Below are 18,238 nucleotides of genomic sequence, written 5' to 3'. Positions count from 1 at the left end.
GCAAGTGCTGAGCCTAAAGCTGGGATAGGATGGTCATCATCCAAGGGAAACAATTTCAGGGATGGGGAGGAGAACCAGAGCAGCTGTGGAGGTTGGAGGGGAAGACAAGGTTTTGGGAAGAGCAGAAGTGCAAGAAGTGCCTGTAAAGCTGTGCAAGACGAGGGTTCCAGTAACTGCATGGCCATGTGAGCATCATTCAGGTCACTACATCCCAACCTCAGTCAGCCATATCTAGGGCTCTTAGCTCAAAGGGCCACGGAGTATTTGTGCCACATCTCCAAATCCCCCAGAGCTCAAGCCCCTTACAGGTTGCTTAATGCCCACAAGGGAACCTGGCTCATCCAGGAAACCTCCTCCACATCCAGGAGCTGAGGGGCAGGGTAGTCCCATGGATCCAGGCCAGCTGTGCTATGCTGGACTGTCATCAGAAACTCAAATTTTAATTCCCAAAACTTCAGTCTGTTACAGAGAAAAAGCCCCCAAAGGCAGTCATCTACCCCAGGAGGTGAAGAAGCCTCACCCAGGTGTAGCGAGGTCTGGAAGAGTTGGATCCCTGCAAGCTTTTCTTAAGTTTTGACTTGATCAAGACTATAGAGGCATAAAAAAAAAAAAAAAAAAAAAAAAAAAAAAAAAAAAAAAAAAAAAAAGCAGCTTCTTGACTCACTCTCTTCCCAAGACTGCCCTAGCCCTGGGCATTCTCCCTGCCTTGGGAAGTGTTGCAAAATTTGAGCTTGCCCTGGAGGTATCTCACTAATTACTGGATATCCTGGTTGTGTGTAAGGACACAGTCAGAACCTTCCCACAGGTTCTTCTTTACAGCATGGGAAAAAAAACTAGAAACACTGATTTCTGTTTCAGCATCCACAGCAGACTACTGTGAAGGGCTGATTAAACACTCAAGGGGATCTCTTTCTGGAGCCATCCTCCCCAGCTCCAGGGCATCACTCACCAGCAGTCTCTAAGAAGCAAGGAATTTCAAAGGCAAAAACCACCACGCTTTTAATATTTGCCCTCTGTGCCTGAAGTTTGGGTCACTTTCAAATTTTTTCCTCTGTAATAAAGGCGGCTAAAACTTTCAGATGAGAAGCAAAGACTCTGAGAGCTCTGTGAGATGAGGCCCAACTGAGTTTGCACCACCTTCCAGCCGTGTTGCAAAGGGATAATGAACCGGCTGGTGAAAGGCAGAGTGCAGACAATTACAGCCCCAGCCCTGACAAGAGGCAGCACAGCCCTGATTACTGTGTCAGCTCCATGCTTAGGGCAGATGCTTACATGGGCTGTAAGCCTTCGTCCGTGTTTTCTTTTCACGTCGGTAGAGGAAAACTGCTTCGCCTTCAAGACATGGAATAGATCGTGTTGTATCTACCCACCTTCTGCAAGTTCCAGCCTCTCTTTCAGCATCCGTCAGGCCACTGTGTCCCGGGAAGAGCGCACATTCCCCACATCTGGCACTGTTCCAGCTGTGCAGCTGGAGCGCAGCACCAGGCTGAAGCTGGTGATCGTCTTTCTTGCTGCTCCTAACAGCAGCAATAAGAGGATTACACAGGATTTCGCCAATTTTTAAGAAACACCAAGTTAAGAGTGAAAGCCGCATTGGACAGGAAGTAACAATTTAAGGATTTCTTCCCAAGTAGTAATTATGCAATAAGTTTGCTTCACTAAATACACAGCCTGCATACATACCCACCTACTTTGATGCAGCCTTTTTCTTCTAGAAAGGCCCTTTTTATGTCATCCTTCTTTTCCTATCTTCCTCCTCGAGGACTCCAGCTGATCAGCTCTTCAACGGAGCCTTTATTCTCTGCCCAATTCTGCACCAAGGCATCAGAGGATTTTTTATTATTACCTCTTGCAACCTCTTCCAGAATTCATCTCCTTCCTCTCCTGCTCCTTGCTGCTGGAGCTTTGTACCTGGTAGCTGCTGTGACTCCCTCCCTACAAGAAGTAGGGTATTTCTTTTAAAAAGATACTTACCCATCCTTGTACACACAATACATGCATATTTGCACATAATTACTTGAAAAAAATAATTCCAGCTTCTAAGGACACAAATAAGAAACACCTTCAAATAACTGTAAATAATAAACCCGGTCACGCTGAACACTTCAAAGTGTAAGTGCAAGTATTTCAATGAGCTTGGGGAACTACACATAATTATGAATTAGCTCTCAAAAGCAGATACAGAAGATCTGTCAGATAATTTTTAATTCCAGATAAATTTTCAAATACTATTCTCTGTGACCTGATAGAGAGAATTGTTTACCGATAACCGCAATTCTTCAAAGGAAAGCCTGCAGAGCGGGAGCGCCCACGCCAAGATGTTGAGACAAGGGTGACTTTTTAGCATTGGCACTACCCCCTGAGAACACCCCCATGGTGCTGGGAAGAGAACGGATGAGCAGCTCTGGTGGGTTCATAGGCATGAACTTTAGGTGGCTCTGAAGAAAGATACCTGCCGGGGAAAAACAGCTTTTGAAAGGGGACAAGGACCTACTGCTGTGAGGGCCTGTAGAAAACCCTTGACTAATGCAGGGACTAATGGTGGAAGTCTTGGGCACCATGAAACACACAAGAATGAAAAGAAGGCTCCAGGGAGACCTTATGGCAGCTCTCCTGTACTTAAAGGGGACCTATGGGAAAGCTGGGGAGGGACTTTTTACAAGGGCATAGGATAAGGGATAATAGTTTTAAACTGAAAGAGGGTAGGTTTAGCTTAGACATTAGGAGGAAATTCTTCACTCAGAGGTTGGTGAGGCCCTGGCACAGGCTGCCCAGAGAAGCTGTGGATGCCCCATCCCTGGAGGTGTTCCAGGCCAGGCTGGACGGGGCATTGGCCAACCTGATCTAGTGGGAGGTGTCTCAGCCCATGGCAGGGGGTTGGAAATAATTGATCTTCAAGGTCCTTTCCAACCCAAACCATCCTATGATTCTATGGATGAGCTCACTGCAAAGAAGGGAGTAGACTTGGGGCTGATGTGAGCTAATCTGCACCACCACCTCCTTTCACTTCAGAATAGCCATCGACTTTAAAGTCCAGAACAGAAATCAGCTTTTTCCTTCCTTCTTCCCTGCAAAAACCCTTTCAAAAGCAGGTTTCCTGGGAGCAACTGGTGAGCTGGGAAGCAGAGCATCTTGAGAAGGGACAGGGTGGCAAAGTTAGTAGCTAACATGCTAGAATAGCTGTAAGATAGCACACAAGGAGTGATCAGCTCCTGCCTACAGTAGAAGAGAAAAGGCAGTAGGAACAACGACTGCTGTATCTTGGAAGGAAACGTCTGGGTTTCTTGCTTAAACCTTCAAATAAGAACCAATGGGACACTTGCCCAGCTTGCGAAAGGCTTGCACCAAGTGAAACACAGGCATTGTGACTTGCAGACTGGCTGCCTTCCTACCAGGTGTAGGTGGGACACACCACTGACCTACGGCAATAAGCCCGGTGCCACAAGTGGCAAAACGGAGAGCCCAGGTGCGATACGTTCTTCCGCCTTTACACGAAAATTTTGTGCCCACCAGAGTAAAGCCTACACTTCAGACTTCATTTGGCTCCAGAGCTGCAGGCTCCAGCCACAGGTCTGTGGGTAGCAGCCTCAGAAGACGTGTAGACATCACGTGTGGTACGTGCAGAGATCGAGCGCGTGCAGCACTTGGCCTCAGAAACCCAGCAGCCCTCCTTTGGAAAGTTGCCGAGAGCGAGTCCAATCGCTTGGGCTGCCTGCCCCTTTAGGACAGCCTCGTTTGCTTTTGTCTTTCCTTCTTAATCCCGGCGATCACAAATGAAGAGGAAAGCAAAGAACACAGCAAACAGACGGACCTGGAGAAGAGCTGGCAGCGTTTTTTCCCAAGCAAAGTGCACTCACATGGCAGGGCGCAGGTGCCTACAAGAGAGCAGGCCTAGAACAACTTGATGCAAACAGTAGCCTTAAGCTACTCGTGTCAAAGTGTCCAAGAGAGTGCCATGGCTTTGAGGAATCATCTAGCCGAGTCTCACGGGCCCCCGCTACCTTCCTCATTAAACCTAGAACAAGGCTGCAGGGTGTGTTCGTGTACTTCAGCTAGTCCTTCCCAGGGGGGCGGGAAGAGCTGGAGTCAAAGACAGTGCAAAGGGCCGGCAAGTGGATTCAGCATTCAGACTCAAAAAATGGCAATAAAGGGGAAAAGCAACAGCAGGAGGAGAAACTGCAAGGTCCCTTTTGTTCCCATGTAACACATGAAATCCAGCACAATGCTGTGTTGCTAAAACGGTATCAGTCAAGAGCCAGCAACAACATCTTTCCCCTACACACCACCAGACATGCTGTTTTCTCTGAAGGCAAAATACTTGAATGCCACAGATATTTCTCTGGACAGCTCGGTGCATCAGAAATGGGCACTAGACTAACAGACCATCTGGACAGCAAGAACTGCCTGCAGGACGCTTTAGACCCCTTGCAGCATCCGTGGCATAGATGGCTCTGCTGCTAAGTGCTGGAGCTTGAACACAAGCTTCCCAACAAGTAAGAAGCATGGGAGCACGATGGCAAGGCTTGACAGAGCTTTGTAGTATTTGTGAAAAGAGGGGGGACAAACCCATAAAAGCATGGTCACTCCTCCTTTCGCTCCTGGTGTGGCTGGCCAAAGCTCAAGTGTCTCCTAAGTGCCACTTGGGAAGACGCTTGGTTCTTCTCAGATGCAAAGCTGAACTTGAATAAAGCACAGGCTGAATGCTTGGGAAGGAGACAATTTTGAACCTGCAAAAGGCTTTGTCTGCTCCTGTCTGAAATTAGGCCTAAAGACCGTCTGAAAAGCTTTTTGAAAATGCCTGCTCTTCCTCACAGCCTGAAGTTTTGAGGTTTCTTTGGAGGTGGGAAGGGAGAAAGGAACTACCAAACAGAGCAAACTTGCTGTGACAGCAGTAATGAAAACATGTGACCTGCACTGCAGGCAAGCAAGCCCTAAAAACAGTTGAATTACCTGTCATACTTTATTACATGTATCTATTAATCAATTATTTTCTCTGATATCTCTCATTTTCAGTCTCGTTGGTTTAAAGAAGAGGCAGGCCCATATGCAGATGCTCATCTTTGTTTTCCAACCGGCGGTTAATTACCTGCGAGTTGCTTCAAGAACAATTTAGGACAGTGCTTCCACTGCACATTGTTGAGGTCTGAGAAGCTTCCTGTGTTTCTGCTTCCCCAGACACGTGCAAAGTGTTTACCTCTGCTCAGCTGTGAAAAAAACAGCCTCTGTACTGACTGACTGGGGGAAATCAGACAAATGAGGGGTGGCTTTTACTCCCTGTCCCCCTCTCCGCCCCCCACCTTCGAGCAATTCTTTTCTCTGTCACCTAGTTCTGCTAAAAACCTTGGAAGACAGATGTTTATCATTAACACTTCGAGTTGGGCAACCGTGCCAATCACTGTGATGGGCAGATAGCTGGGGCTTGCTCTGCGAACCACGCCATTAGTCACAGCGATGACAGCTTCTGACGCCGAGTATCTCATGCTAGGAAACAGACAAAGGTAACTATTGCTTATTTTTAATAAAATAATTGCTTTAATGCAGTATTTAAAATAATTTTAAACATCTGATCAATAAGATACAGTACACAAAAATGGAAAATGCTGCACTTTACATAAAAAGTAAAGCTAAGCATTTAATTATACAAAACAATTTTGCCTGATGCTATCAATATCTTGCAAACTATAGCTTAGTCAAAGTACTGCTTTTCTTTTATATATATATATATGCCATATATACATATATAAATAATTTACAGCATTTATTTGCTAGATTTATTATTCACTACTGTTTCAACACAAAAAACGTAACTGACTCAAAACTTACTGAATTTGGTAACTATCTGCAGTGGTTCTGATGGTAGAGGGCGTCTGAGTTATCTATCACTTTAAAGTTTTAAAGTTGCATGCCAAATAACCATAGGAAGCTTGTTCCTTGAAAGAAAAACAAAAGGGTTTTAGCAGGAAGCCATTCAATACAGTCAGTGCCTTTCCCACTGCTCCTGGGAAACAGCCATGCTATGCAGCACTGTGCCATGGGAGGCAAAATATTTGGAGGCTGGGGAGAAGGGTGACCAGGAGGCTTTCCCTTCTACCACAAGACAGTCTTTACCAGCAGATTTTTGAATCTATTCTAGCAGTCTTAATAAGCTGGAGTCCTCCTCCTCATTGAACAAAAACCAGGCAACTGGCTGAACTAACTACTTTCTACTTGAAAAGTTTCCCTGTTATACCACATTAAGGTATTATAAACATTAAGATGACAACTAAAGCAATATTCTTAATAAAGCAGTGAATCCTGTGCTTTCTAAATATTACTGTTCTCCTCAAGACTCTCCAGCTATGAAGTTTCAGAATATTTACTATATCTCAAGATCTCAAGTTTTCACTTTTTTTTTTTTTTTTTGGAGTCAGCACAGGTTGTTTTGGTTCATTTCTTTCTAAATCTATACTTAAGTTCATTGCTATTTTTTGATATCTACATAACGAAAAACGTAAGAGATCAGTTTAATGTTTTCTCTTCCTTTTTAGGCTCTTTCACTCCCTGTGTTCAAGTTTAGTAACTGCACATTTTCCCAAACATCCAAGTGTGCCCTGCCTACACCATTTGATGTACTTTAACCACGAGAACGACCAATTTGTTCACCTTTCCTCAGTCACTTTGTCAGCGAAAAGGGGAGGGCAGTTGAGGTGATGTAGGGAAGAGAAAGTGTCTTTTGCTTGCTCCTCTGCTCTCCACAAAGTAGCATTCAGTAGTAATTCTAAACCCAGAAAACTGGCGGAGATGCTGAGTCAGACAGGCAATACATTAGCATGTTGACTGACTGCTGGTTCACGAATAAATACAGTTGTCATGCTATGCAGTGCCTTTAAAGTGTTACTTGTTTCCCTAGGTAAGGTTGGATTAGAAGAAGGCACTACAGACAGAACAGATGTTGCAGACTCTGGAATACTGAAGCAAGTGACATACATAAACGAGGTACACATACCAAGCCCTCGGAGCCTGCGAGACGGTTAAATGCAAGCAGGTAGTCAGGTGCTTGTGTGTGCAGCTCAGTGTTTTCACTGGTTTACAGACTGGTTTAAACCAAGTATTATTAAAAACCCTACAGGTGCTAAGTTAGGTATTTAATAAAAATGTTTATCTGTAAACAAGAGTTATCCTTACAACGGATCATTTTCCAGAAATTGGAATTTCAGGACAGTGCAACAATGCTTCAGTGTTTTCTTTGGCAGTAGACAGCAAGTTGAAATGTAAAATTCAAATCACTTCAGAAGAGCACGGTACAAGGTTAGAGAATGCTTCATCTCCCTCTCTTGTTCCATGCAGAATATCAAGTCCCTGAGACAGACACGGGTTATTCTTGGACGAAGCAGCTGTTTTGTAAGGCTAAAATTTGACGATCCAGGAGCAATTCCATTGCCATTCAAACCCTAAAAGTGGAAAAGGAGGGAAGAGAGAAAAAGATTCATGTCAATACAAGTTTTTAAATCAAACTGGTTGGGTTGTACTGCCTACTTGCATAAAAGTAACCTGCTGATGTTCAGCTTTGCATGTCAGAAACCAGCCATCCAGATGTCCTTGTACATTAGATACTTCAAAAGACAAAGCAAATACCTGCCAGTTAATGGTTTACTTTAGTCAAAGCAATGAAATGACTTATTAAAAAAAAATCCTTTGCTTTTTTTTTTTTTTTGAACTATACTATTGTAAGATAAATAGCTGCTCTTTCACCGAAGCCATACCACGAACACCTGCACTGAGAAAGGACAAGCTCACTGTGAATGCCGTACCACCGCAGCGCCTGCGCAGAGCCCCAGGCTGTGCAAGGCTCTTGGTCCCAGTTGCAAGCACCCAGGCTCCAGATGTTTGCACCTCTTCTTGAGGAAAACTGTTGCTGAGAACAGGCACTAGCCTTAAAATATGGCCAGGAGAAACTCTTATCCCAGCCATCAACTGTGAAATGTCCTTTAGGAAAGCAACAACTGCACACAGTCAACAGGTCCGTGTGTTCAGAGTGCTGGGTCCAAGCCTCTCCATCTCAGTCAGCTGCCTCACTTGGTTATGAAAGCACAATCGGTGTGGAGATGATGTTTAGTAGCTATACATTCAGGCTATTGGAATGAGCAACCCCCATGCATTCCAAAATGCCCCAAGATTTATTATTAGGGGTGGGGACGAGGAAGATTACCATGAGCTGCACAATAGACTGGCTACTTATCTTGGAGCCAATCTGTGCTACGCAGCCAGTCTCTTATCACTACTGGAGGGTTCTTGGTAATGAATGCAATTTGTACAAATACAAGTGCTCAGTCTCTGTAACTTCAGCAAGGCGATGCCTGCCAGCATCAACACCACTTGGAGATGGTGCTGCTCGGATGCTGTGTTAACTATATCAATTCTTACCCTAACACTCTCTGCAAGACTTCAGCAAAATGACTTTGCCCACTTTGCTTAGAGAAATCTGGTTACAAAAAATATATATTAAAAACAAATACCAGTGGTGGTCTATCTATAGCACTGAATGCTACTGTTGTTAGGGGAAGCACTGAAATTTATTTAAAAAATAAAGATTTACCAGAGAGCACACACTAACCACGGAAAACCCAGGGCATATTGCAGAAATGGAAGCTGTATTTCTTACTAGCAGCATGCAGGGTATTCAGCACCATTTCATTTGCTTTACAGTCGATACTATTAAACACTATGAAATGCCATCATTTGAGGCTTTCAGTTTGTTAAATGGCTTGGAACAAATGCGCGTGTGGGGAAGACTGCTGGCCACGCAGCACAGAGAGGGCACTGCTGTCCTGGTAAGACACAAAAGGGTCACAGTTCAAGTTTGTCATATGACAGCCCCGGAGGATCCAGGGAAAAGATAGCTCTGCAATGCAGCTGCCAGCACGGGTTGAAAAGGAGGTCAATCCAACAGGATGCAGCAGAAGGCCTGAGGCAATGTTATAAATGAAACAAACCCCAAGGGTTTTCAGTAACCCAACAGCAATGTCCTTTATAATTCAAAGAACTTTATGGAGGTGAAAAGTATTTTCTCTCTAAATAGTCATTAGACTAGAAGTCTTACCTTTAAAAAGATGCAAAACAAAGCCACCTCGATCCACTTACCGCCCTTACAAAAAGGAGGCAGACATCACAAATCCCCGAGCCTGCCCGGGAAGCTATCAGAGCTGCAAAATGTTACGGCAGAGCAGAAGCTCCCAGCCACCCATGTTTGAGACCTTTACAGTTTTATTTATTCTTAAATTCTTACCCATCGTGCCAGGGCAGAGACACAGAGCCACGTTATGCTGTAAAATCACTTCCAAGGCCAAAGCTTATGTTGGACCTCTGTTTGCCGAGATGCAGCTCATATTTTTATATTTCATACAGCAAACGGGCTTATCAGAGCCCAGTACAGAATTTCAGGGGCTGTTCAACTACTTACTGAGCACACCTAAAGCAATGGCCACCACATCCAAGCTGAAAGAAAAGGCCCTTCTCTCAAAGTGCAGGATGGTTTAAAAATCAAAGAAGCCTGACAGCATAGCGAATTCCAGCCCAGACTTGGACTGCAAATGGGCTTTGTCTGGTCAGGAAATTCACCCAACACTTCGTGATAGGCTGCACAAAGCCTCCTGCACATGTCTCTGAACACAGTTTATACAGGGATGAGCACTAACTTGCTGCCTCCACAGCTGCATCGAAGTACTGGTCTTTCACGGTGTTGTTCTGAACACTGAACAAATGGCAGAGGGTGATATACTGCCTGTTCGTAATAAAACATTTAAGGAACCAAAGGTAAAGACATTTGAAGTTATGGTGCCATCTGCACACCAAAATGAACCATCACACATGCTTCAGTGTCAGGACTTCAAGAAGCGTCCAGCTCTGAGCTCTTCAGCTGACTCAAAGGATGCTTCAGAGGAGGGTCCTCTGCTGCTGCATGCTCAGAAGCCTCCTCTTCAGCAAGTTCTGGCTGGGCAGCAGGTCAGCTGCTGGGGTGTTATCAGTCCTTAAAAGAGAGGACTTACCTGGAGCATCAGCAGTCCTCTCCTTTGCATTTCATGTACTCCTTCTTGCATGGAAGCTGCCCTGTGCTGCTTTTCAGACCTTAGTACCTGTGCTAGAACACCAGCCCATGCCCTGTTCCCAGATACCTCTATTAGATTCCCTCCAGTGGGGCAGCAAACTGCTCCAGAAAGAAACAGCTGCAGTCCTGTGTTTTGCTTATCCTCAGAGTCCAGTCAGATCAGCAGCTTTGTCAGAGCAATACGCTTTCATGATGCTCACAGCCTTTTGTGTATTCCTAACAAAGATGAGTTACTCTCACCAATTTTGGCAACAGAAAACACCACGGAACTCCTGCAGCAGTCCCACGCCTTTTCTGCGGCCAGTGTCAGGAGGTTGCTCCCAAAACACGTCTTTAAGATCTTTAGAGCTCTCTCCAGTGGCTGGATGAAGAATTAAATACTGAACCTCTCCGGAAAGGCAAGAGTGAACTTGATACAAAGCCACGGCTATCACGGAAGGTAGCAAGACTTGTAGGACAAGAGTCTTCTTCTACCTGAGCTACCATCACAGCCTTAATTCCTCGTCTCCAAGGTGTTTGGAGCACACGATCCAGAAGCCTGCATCTTAAGTACTGGCAGGAATATCAAAGTTGCTCGGAGCTATTAGATAGGACTAGGAACAGTGCTCACAGAGGTCAGTAGAAACCTGCCTTCCCACCCACCTGCCCAGGCTCAGTGACCCGTTCCTGTCAGAGCACACGTTTCCTTCTCAAGTTTCGTGGCTTCACACAAATTGCATGCAGAATTTCAGACTCTTACAGCAGAATTAGAGAGGGGCACTTTAAGGAAGCAAACTTCAGGCAGATGTTAGAAGTGAAGTCAAGAGCTCTCATTTTAATTTCTGGTGAGGCATAAATACTTTTAAGTCTCTAAGCTAAGATCCCATGAGAGCAAACTGTCGCTGCAGCTCTGCCACGCATTATAAAAACACCACCAGAAGAAGGAAACAGTCAGGAGACCATTTTCAATGACGTTCCAGAATGCTGAGAAGTTGCAGCTGTTTGCAGTAGATACGTTGTTGGAAGGTGGTGCAAACAGCCAGCGCAGCTACTCAAACTCAGGTTCAATCCCCAGCTCTGTCACCTGTGGTCACACTGAGGGGTGTGCTGTCTGGTGTATCCCGTACATCAGTCTCCCAGCTCTAAGACACAGAGCTCCTTCCTGTCTCACAGAAGGGGAAGAAAGGTAAAAAGCCATCAACACATTGTGAAGTGCTCAAATACTCTCCTGGGTCTCACCCAGCAACAAGGAAGAAGAAAGAAACCCTGTCAGGCTTGGGGACATTTTGTTTGTACAAATAAGTGCGTAACTGAGGCCAGAGAAAACAAAGTGAAAGAAGTTAATGATTTAGTGACAAGCCAGTGCACTGATGCTGCCTATTCTACCAAGCCTCAGTCTACGAGAAATACTCCCACATCCAGAAATACTCCCACATCCATGATACTAAAATACTGCATTAATCAGTGTTTATAAAAACACGATTAAAAAAAAAAAAAGTTGCATTTTTTAAACTCTTACAGGCCATTAGGATAGATCAAGCTGATGTCAAAAAGGCTTAGATCACTATTTCCAGGCTGCTTCTCACGCAGCTGAAAACAAACATGTATATTTATGATGTTATCTGTAGTCTACAGAGAAGCCTCCCTAAGCTGTCAGATCCATACAGCAGCGAATGCCATTCGACTGCACGTTTTTCCCCAGATTTCAGTGCAGCATTCCTGCACGTCCTTTCCAATGTAGGCAACAGCACGCTTTACATATTGAAACAAATTACTGCGAGTGCAACATCAGTTTATTCACTGTTCTGCCCAAGATTCATGCACGCACGTCACCGCGTATGGCTACATCGGATGCTTAATCTGTACCTGGAGGTAATGACTACTATACAAATATGTCATGTTAGTTAATAGACAATTATTAAGCTGAAATTTTCTGGCTCTTCGCCACATCATTTTAAGCAACGTATTGTCAACTAAATTATAAATCTCTTGACCCTTCACATGTCATCACCGTTTGTGCGTTACCAATATGTTCAGCCTAAAGCTACAACACAATTAGTCATTTAAATTGCAGATATCTTTCACACATAAGAAGAATTAAGTTCATATCTAGCACAGAGAAAGCACGACACGGGCCGATGAACTGTACTTCTGAAGCTTATGAATGGCAGTCGAGAATATTTTCGCCTATTTAAGAGGGGAAAGAATTCACATCAAGTGTATGGCCTAGACTGACAGCAGCCAGGAAATTCAGAGCTGAAAATGAAACTCTCCAGCTGACAGGGGTGTGTGCGCTTAGGTCCTGCAGCACGTGAGTAAGATGCTGAAGCTGTATTTTATAATTAGAGTATGCTTTTAGCTCCCCTCTTCCCCAAAGGTACGACTACCTTTGTAGACTCTTTGGTTGTCCAACAGCTTGAATAAGAACTAGGAAGTGAAATCAAGAGTCTGTGTACATTATGCACATGCTAAAGACAAAATAGAAAACTCTCCTCTATCACCTTAGACTGAAGTATCAAAATGAACTAGGGGAGGGGATAGCAGTGAGAGGAAGGCAGACCGAAAGGCAGACACACGACAGAGATAGAAAAGAAAATACCTCAAATGTAGAAACAGATTTTGTAGCCTGGCTCTGAAGACCTACTTACATTTAAGTCGTCTGGACCCAATTTAAAGTGTTTGATTTTAAATTCATTTTCTGTAGCTTTTTAGAAAATACCTTAGCAGACTATCATGTGCCAATGCCAAGCACCAGTTAGAAGCTTCTCTGTACCCCATGGATACACACAGGGCAGCAAAACCATCCTCATCCACTGCAGAGCCAAGTTTAAGTTGAATTAATTCATTCTGAGTCACTTCCTTTACACTAATAGTGAAGTAGATGAATTATGCTAATGTATCCTCATTACGGAAGCTTATGGTCAGAAGGGTGGCAGTAACTTCTAAAGCTACCATTTCCAAAAGTCACCAAAGGACGTATGTCCTTCCCCTTGACTACCACACATCCCTCCCCCGAACACCAGAAAAAAAAAACATGTGATTTGATTGTCACACAGTGGGAGAACAAAATGCCTCTCTTCCCCAATCATTTGTAAGACGCAGGGTTTTCTTTCATTTTACAAAAAAGGACTTGTTGCTCGATGGCTTGTTTCTTCCTGGGTCAGCCTTAAGATCATTTCCAAAAGCTTAAACCCGCACCATATACAGGATGCGTTTGATCCACATGCGTACTGGCATCCTGATCTGTAAAACAAGCAGGCTAAATCGAATTTCTACTAACAACCATCAGACATGGCACAGAGCTAGCTCTAAAAGAGAAGGTGACCAGCTTGCTTTCTCTACACACAGTGGATATTAAAAGTAGAGCGATGACCAGCATAGAAGACAAGATATTTCTCCCATTTCTTCTCGTCAAACTTTCCATAAGGAAAACACAAACTTATTTGGAGACTGCTGTATTGGAAGATGTGCATCACCCTGCAAGCATCACCTTATTTCATGCTTGTTGACCAGGATATGAATGCTCAGAAAGAGGTGGCTTCCCATCCCTTCCACAGCGCAACTCGGCACATCCACGTTTACCCCAGAGAGACCTCTGGGACTCCCCAGGGAAAGGCTAAGAGGTTATTTGTAAAATTATACTCATGACAGCCTACGTTATGGCAAGACCTACGCTTATGGAGAGAGTAGCTAGTCCGGGCTGCAGAATGAACAGCCACGCACAGTATCTGGAAGAAGAAAACTTTGCATGATCCAATGGCAAAGGAAAAGTAAGAAGAAACAGAAGATTTACCTATGAGTCTGACAACATGAGCAACCTGGGAGAAGGTAAGTGAAGGATACAACATCAAGGGCATTCTGGGGTATGATAGACTTCATCACCTCCAATTGTTTAGTGTGCTATCGTTGAGCAAGGAAACATGCGAAAAAGCAGTGCCCCAAAAAGTCAGACTGACACGCAGGCATCCAAGTAAGTTTTCCCATATCACAAGGAAGACTGGTCCAACCACAGCCTTCAGGTGCTGACCACAAGAGTAACAGTCTCCTAACTTTTGAAAATGTTGGTAGACCTTGTTTGTCCCTACCGAGTGATAACACAAGAACACTTCTCTCTGTTCAAGAAGGATGACAAGATGGGAAGCAGAATACCTTCAGTTGAAAAACAAAGTTTATATTCAGAACTGCAGCCTGTTTCTTCACAGAAAAAAAAAAGCTGTAAATCATTTGCATGGGTTTTCAAACTTCTAAGACTCCAGTTGTAGTGAGAACTACACAAAGACATTCTGAAAATGGCTTTGTCATCAGAAAAGCAGAGAAACTTAAATCAAAAATAATCCTCAAATATTTCTCAACATTGGAAGCGTTATGGGGCATTGTACCAACCAATAAAGAATGATGAAACAGAACACAATCAGAAAAACAAATCTGTGGCTTCAAATTTACTTTTTCTGATTGTTTTTACGAGAAGTATTCTCCCTCATCTTCAAGATGAGTTATGTCTGAAGTCTTCCCACCCTTTCATTCATTAGTATTCCCCACATGCACCCAAAATGGGGGAGATAACGAGGCGGGTAACAGATACACAAACCCAAAAACACAAATGAATCAAATCTAAAAGACTCTGAGTCATTTGTATCCAAGAGTGTCCAGAGGGACCAGAATGAGAGAGATGAAGATATTACCACCTCTGCAATACAAGTAGTGCCAATTAGCACATTTTCACAACAGATGGATTTTCTTACCAGGGTTTTCTGAAATTATTCTTTCTGAACAATGCCATTCAAATGTTAAGTTGCAATAAAGCCAACAGGCAAAATAAAGATAACATGCAAAACTACCCCAACTAGTGTTTCAAATAAGAAAGGCATGGGCATTCCCATTATACTAGTTGTTTGCTTGCTTGCTTGCTTTCTAGGCTTAGAGCAAGCCTTGTTTTTTCCATTCCATGATCGGCATGGATTTGCCTCTACTGCTGTTTCAAGCGTAGCAATACATGGGCAGTAACAATGGCAGGACACATTTTACCCTTTTTATAATGTTTTTAGGTCCAAAATAGTTGACAAAGTCCTCTGGTCAGGAACATCTTTCTTCATTTGTCATCTGCCACTCTACAAAACGATGTGGCAGCTGGTAGGCAGGGTTTGAGTTGTAAAGCACACGTTTCTGCTATGCCACATTTTAGTTGCCTGATTAAAATAAGCTTTAACTTCTTAAGCTAGGTCTTCTTAAGAGACTAAGTAAAGAAACCATAATTTAAGAGAAGAAAGTGGGGTGACTGTGTAGGAATTGAATATTCAAATATCTCAGGTAGAAGACTTTCCAGCAGAGGTGCAAACCCAAGTGGTTGAGTATGGAGGGAGCAGATACCCAAGGTGGGGAGAACCATTCCAAATAGACAATCGTTTGTGGAGAAAGAAAAGAGTACGCTAACAAAACGCTATTTTTCCACCCTTCACACTTACTGTTACTGCAAGAGAAGGTATCAGATCCATTCTGACCCAGTCTGTTGAGCTGCACTCTTCCAGTACCCATTACTTTTTGGTACTGGACAAAAGCATACATGTAATACAATTGCTTTCAGCATTTCACTTTTTCAGTACAGAGTGTGACTGATTATTTCTTCCCTGTCTACTCAAATACCTTACAGCTTCCAGTTTACATCAATAATAGCTTGAAACAATTCCTTTCCTTTAATTATTACAGTAGGCAATGATAAAAAGCTGAACACAACTTTGCTCTAACACAGGCTTAAGAGACACAAACACTGTACAAAGAACATTAGCTAAGGCAAGCTGAAGAAGTCTTAGATTAAAAAAACAACTAAGACAGTTAACATTAGTGATTTCATTCAATACTATCAAAGGATCCTTCATATTCAGGAGTAATTCCTTCCATCACACCTGCCTGCCAAGATATTAGGCTTTAAAAAATGGTCACAGGAGTATTATGCACAGATTTACTCTTTGACGTTGCACAGTCAGGAAGTTTTGACATTTAAAATTACTTGTGAGTAAAGCTGTCTGTATTTGCAATTTGAAATGAGAAAGTACATCCTGCCTGTTTAAATTATTCTCAGACAGGTTGCCCAAAAAGATGATTTTAAAGATGCCCAAATGTGTATCAGCCTAAGGCCATATTGTACTTGCTTTCAGTTTCAAAGACCTCCTTTCATCTCTGAAGAATGGAATGTTGTTTACTGCTCAGAATGTTTTGCCATGTTATCATGAACCTATTACAAATGTTCTGCTTCTTGAAATATAGTGTTTGTCTAAACCATTTTTTATCCTACAGGAGAAGTCTTAAGCCTTTTATAAATCTTGTTCAGATATATTGGGACACTTAAATGCTTAAGTCTAAACAGCCTTCACAAGTTTGTTATCCTCCATAATTTCACAAAAAAAAAAAAAAAAAAAAAGGAAAGAGAAGGAAGGTCCACAGAGAACGAGAGAATTGCTTTCTGGTAGCATGAAGCTTAAGTACCTACTAGGCACCAGAATGCAAAACTGCATGTGAGAAATAAAAGTAGTTTCACTAGCAGAATTACTTTCACCTACTGCCCTTACAACTCAGTCTAGTAAGGCAACCCATGAGAGAAGCATCTTGTAACACAGCAGGTAAATTTGCGACAATGAAGTGCTATCAAGGTTTATGGTCAGTTTTAGACACATGGTCTAAAAACATGCTCTTTTAAAACAGCAATACAAATAACGGATCGCCACCTTACAATATCAACGCTGCTGCACGTTTTACTTTATTAAAGCTTTACAGACTTGCACCAAAGTAGACATACTACAGGTGATGAGAAATAACTGAAAAGCACCTAACAGGCTGCCTTGTTAAATATTCAGAAACAAATCCGGCATAATTACAGAAAACCACTACGAAGAACAGGAATAGTTACTCAATAGATGCTTATGGGAAGAAGAGAAAAGCATGAGGAAAACTGTTCTCATGCTGAACTTTTTTTAAAAAAAAATCCAGGGGGTATTACAAAAAAATAACTACACTTTCAGCTTCACGTGAAAATGCATGAGAAACATCAAAGTGAAGAGCAGCTACCGAAAAGCCTGGCATGCTGCTTTCTGTAGCTTGTTTAGATACTGATTCCTTCACTTCACTTGCTATGCAGTGAGCATTCAAGGAGTTGTTTGTGTCTGTATCCATGTCAGAACAAAAATCAAAGAAACGAGTCTACCTTCTCTCCTTGTACCTTCTCCTTCTCTTTCTTGTCACAACCCAGGCTGAGGGGGAGCCTAAAGGAGAGGTGCCACTACTGTTCCCGTTATGTTACGAGCATTAGCTGAGCTTTATTAAAGGCCTTTACGGACTCCACCATGCAAAAATGTTGAGTATTTTCATTCATATAAATAAGCTTCCTAGGACACAGGAAGAGGGGGGAAGGAAGCCTTGTTTTATCACACAGGGAAACTTCACCACCATTTCCACCACACAAGCTACTTCCCAAGGCTTTTGTGCTCATTGTGCCTGGGTCACACGCCAAGCAGACATTAATTCACGCGGCGTTGAGGCTTCCTGAGAAAGAATGGCAAAACTGGCAACAAGACTCGCATCGCAGCTGGCAATGTATTTCTCCCATCTCCAGGCAAGATAAAGATCTCCAACAGAAGCAGGCTGACAGATTCCTTGTAACGAACTTCTGCAGCCTTGTAAGCTATCCAGGTCCTGGAAACAGTTAACTCTAGCACAACACTAAGAGATATGTTCAGACCAAAATCTGTTAAAAGCACCTCCAAGCCATTTTTGAAGTGCTGGATGAGCCAGAAAAGGAGATCTGACGCACTGCAGGAACTGAATGGTCTAGCAGTACATACTTATTTATTTCTGGTACTTTTTTTGGTGATCCAGCCAAGGTGAACTCACAGCATATTTGAAGAGTCCCTACACACGGTATGTGGAAAAAGAACACAACCAAATATCAAAGAGCTGTTTCAAAAAGCCATCCAAAACTACCATCATGAGTTCAACTGCTGGGCCATTACAACTAGCTGCTGTGGAAGACCACCACAGAAGTGTTGCCCTCTGCTGCAGACAGAAGTTTTGACTCACCATTTGATTTAGTCCTTTACACACAGTGCTCCTATCCACAGTTCTTCATTTAACACACAAATGTACCCATTAAATTTACCAGAAATCATCTTTTCAAGTATATAACCC

The 18,238-nt window shown here is 43.2% G+C and overlaps 1 protein-coding gene across 1 annotated transcript in view; it reads right to left on the bottom strand.

The window, feature by feature from the left end:
* Positions 1 to 5,509: 5,509 nt before the first annotated feature.
* Positions 5,510 to 18,238, bottom strand: part of TAF4B (TATA-box binding protein associated factor 4b) — a gene marked incomplete at its 5' end in the record, with an annotated part of 70,868 nt that continues 58,139 nt past the window's right edge. The window contains one exon of the mRNA XM_035317212.1: positions 5,510 to 7,430. Within this exon, the coding sequence (XP_035173103.1) occupies positions 7,263 to 7,430 (168 nt within the window). The remainder of the gene's footprint in view (positions 7,431 to 18,238) is intronic.

The sequence above is a fragment of the Oxyura jamaicensis genome, chromosome 2 (genome assembly GCF_011077185.1).
Source record: "Oxyura jamaicensis isolate SHBP4307 breed ruddy duck chromosome 2, BPBGC_Ojam_1.0, whole genome shotgun sequence".
NCBI lineage: Eukaryota > Metazoa > Chordata > Aves > Anseriformes > Anatidae > Oxyura > Oxyura jamaicensis.
This window is presented reverse-complemented; position numbering and strand designations above follow the sequence as displayed.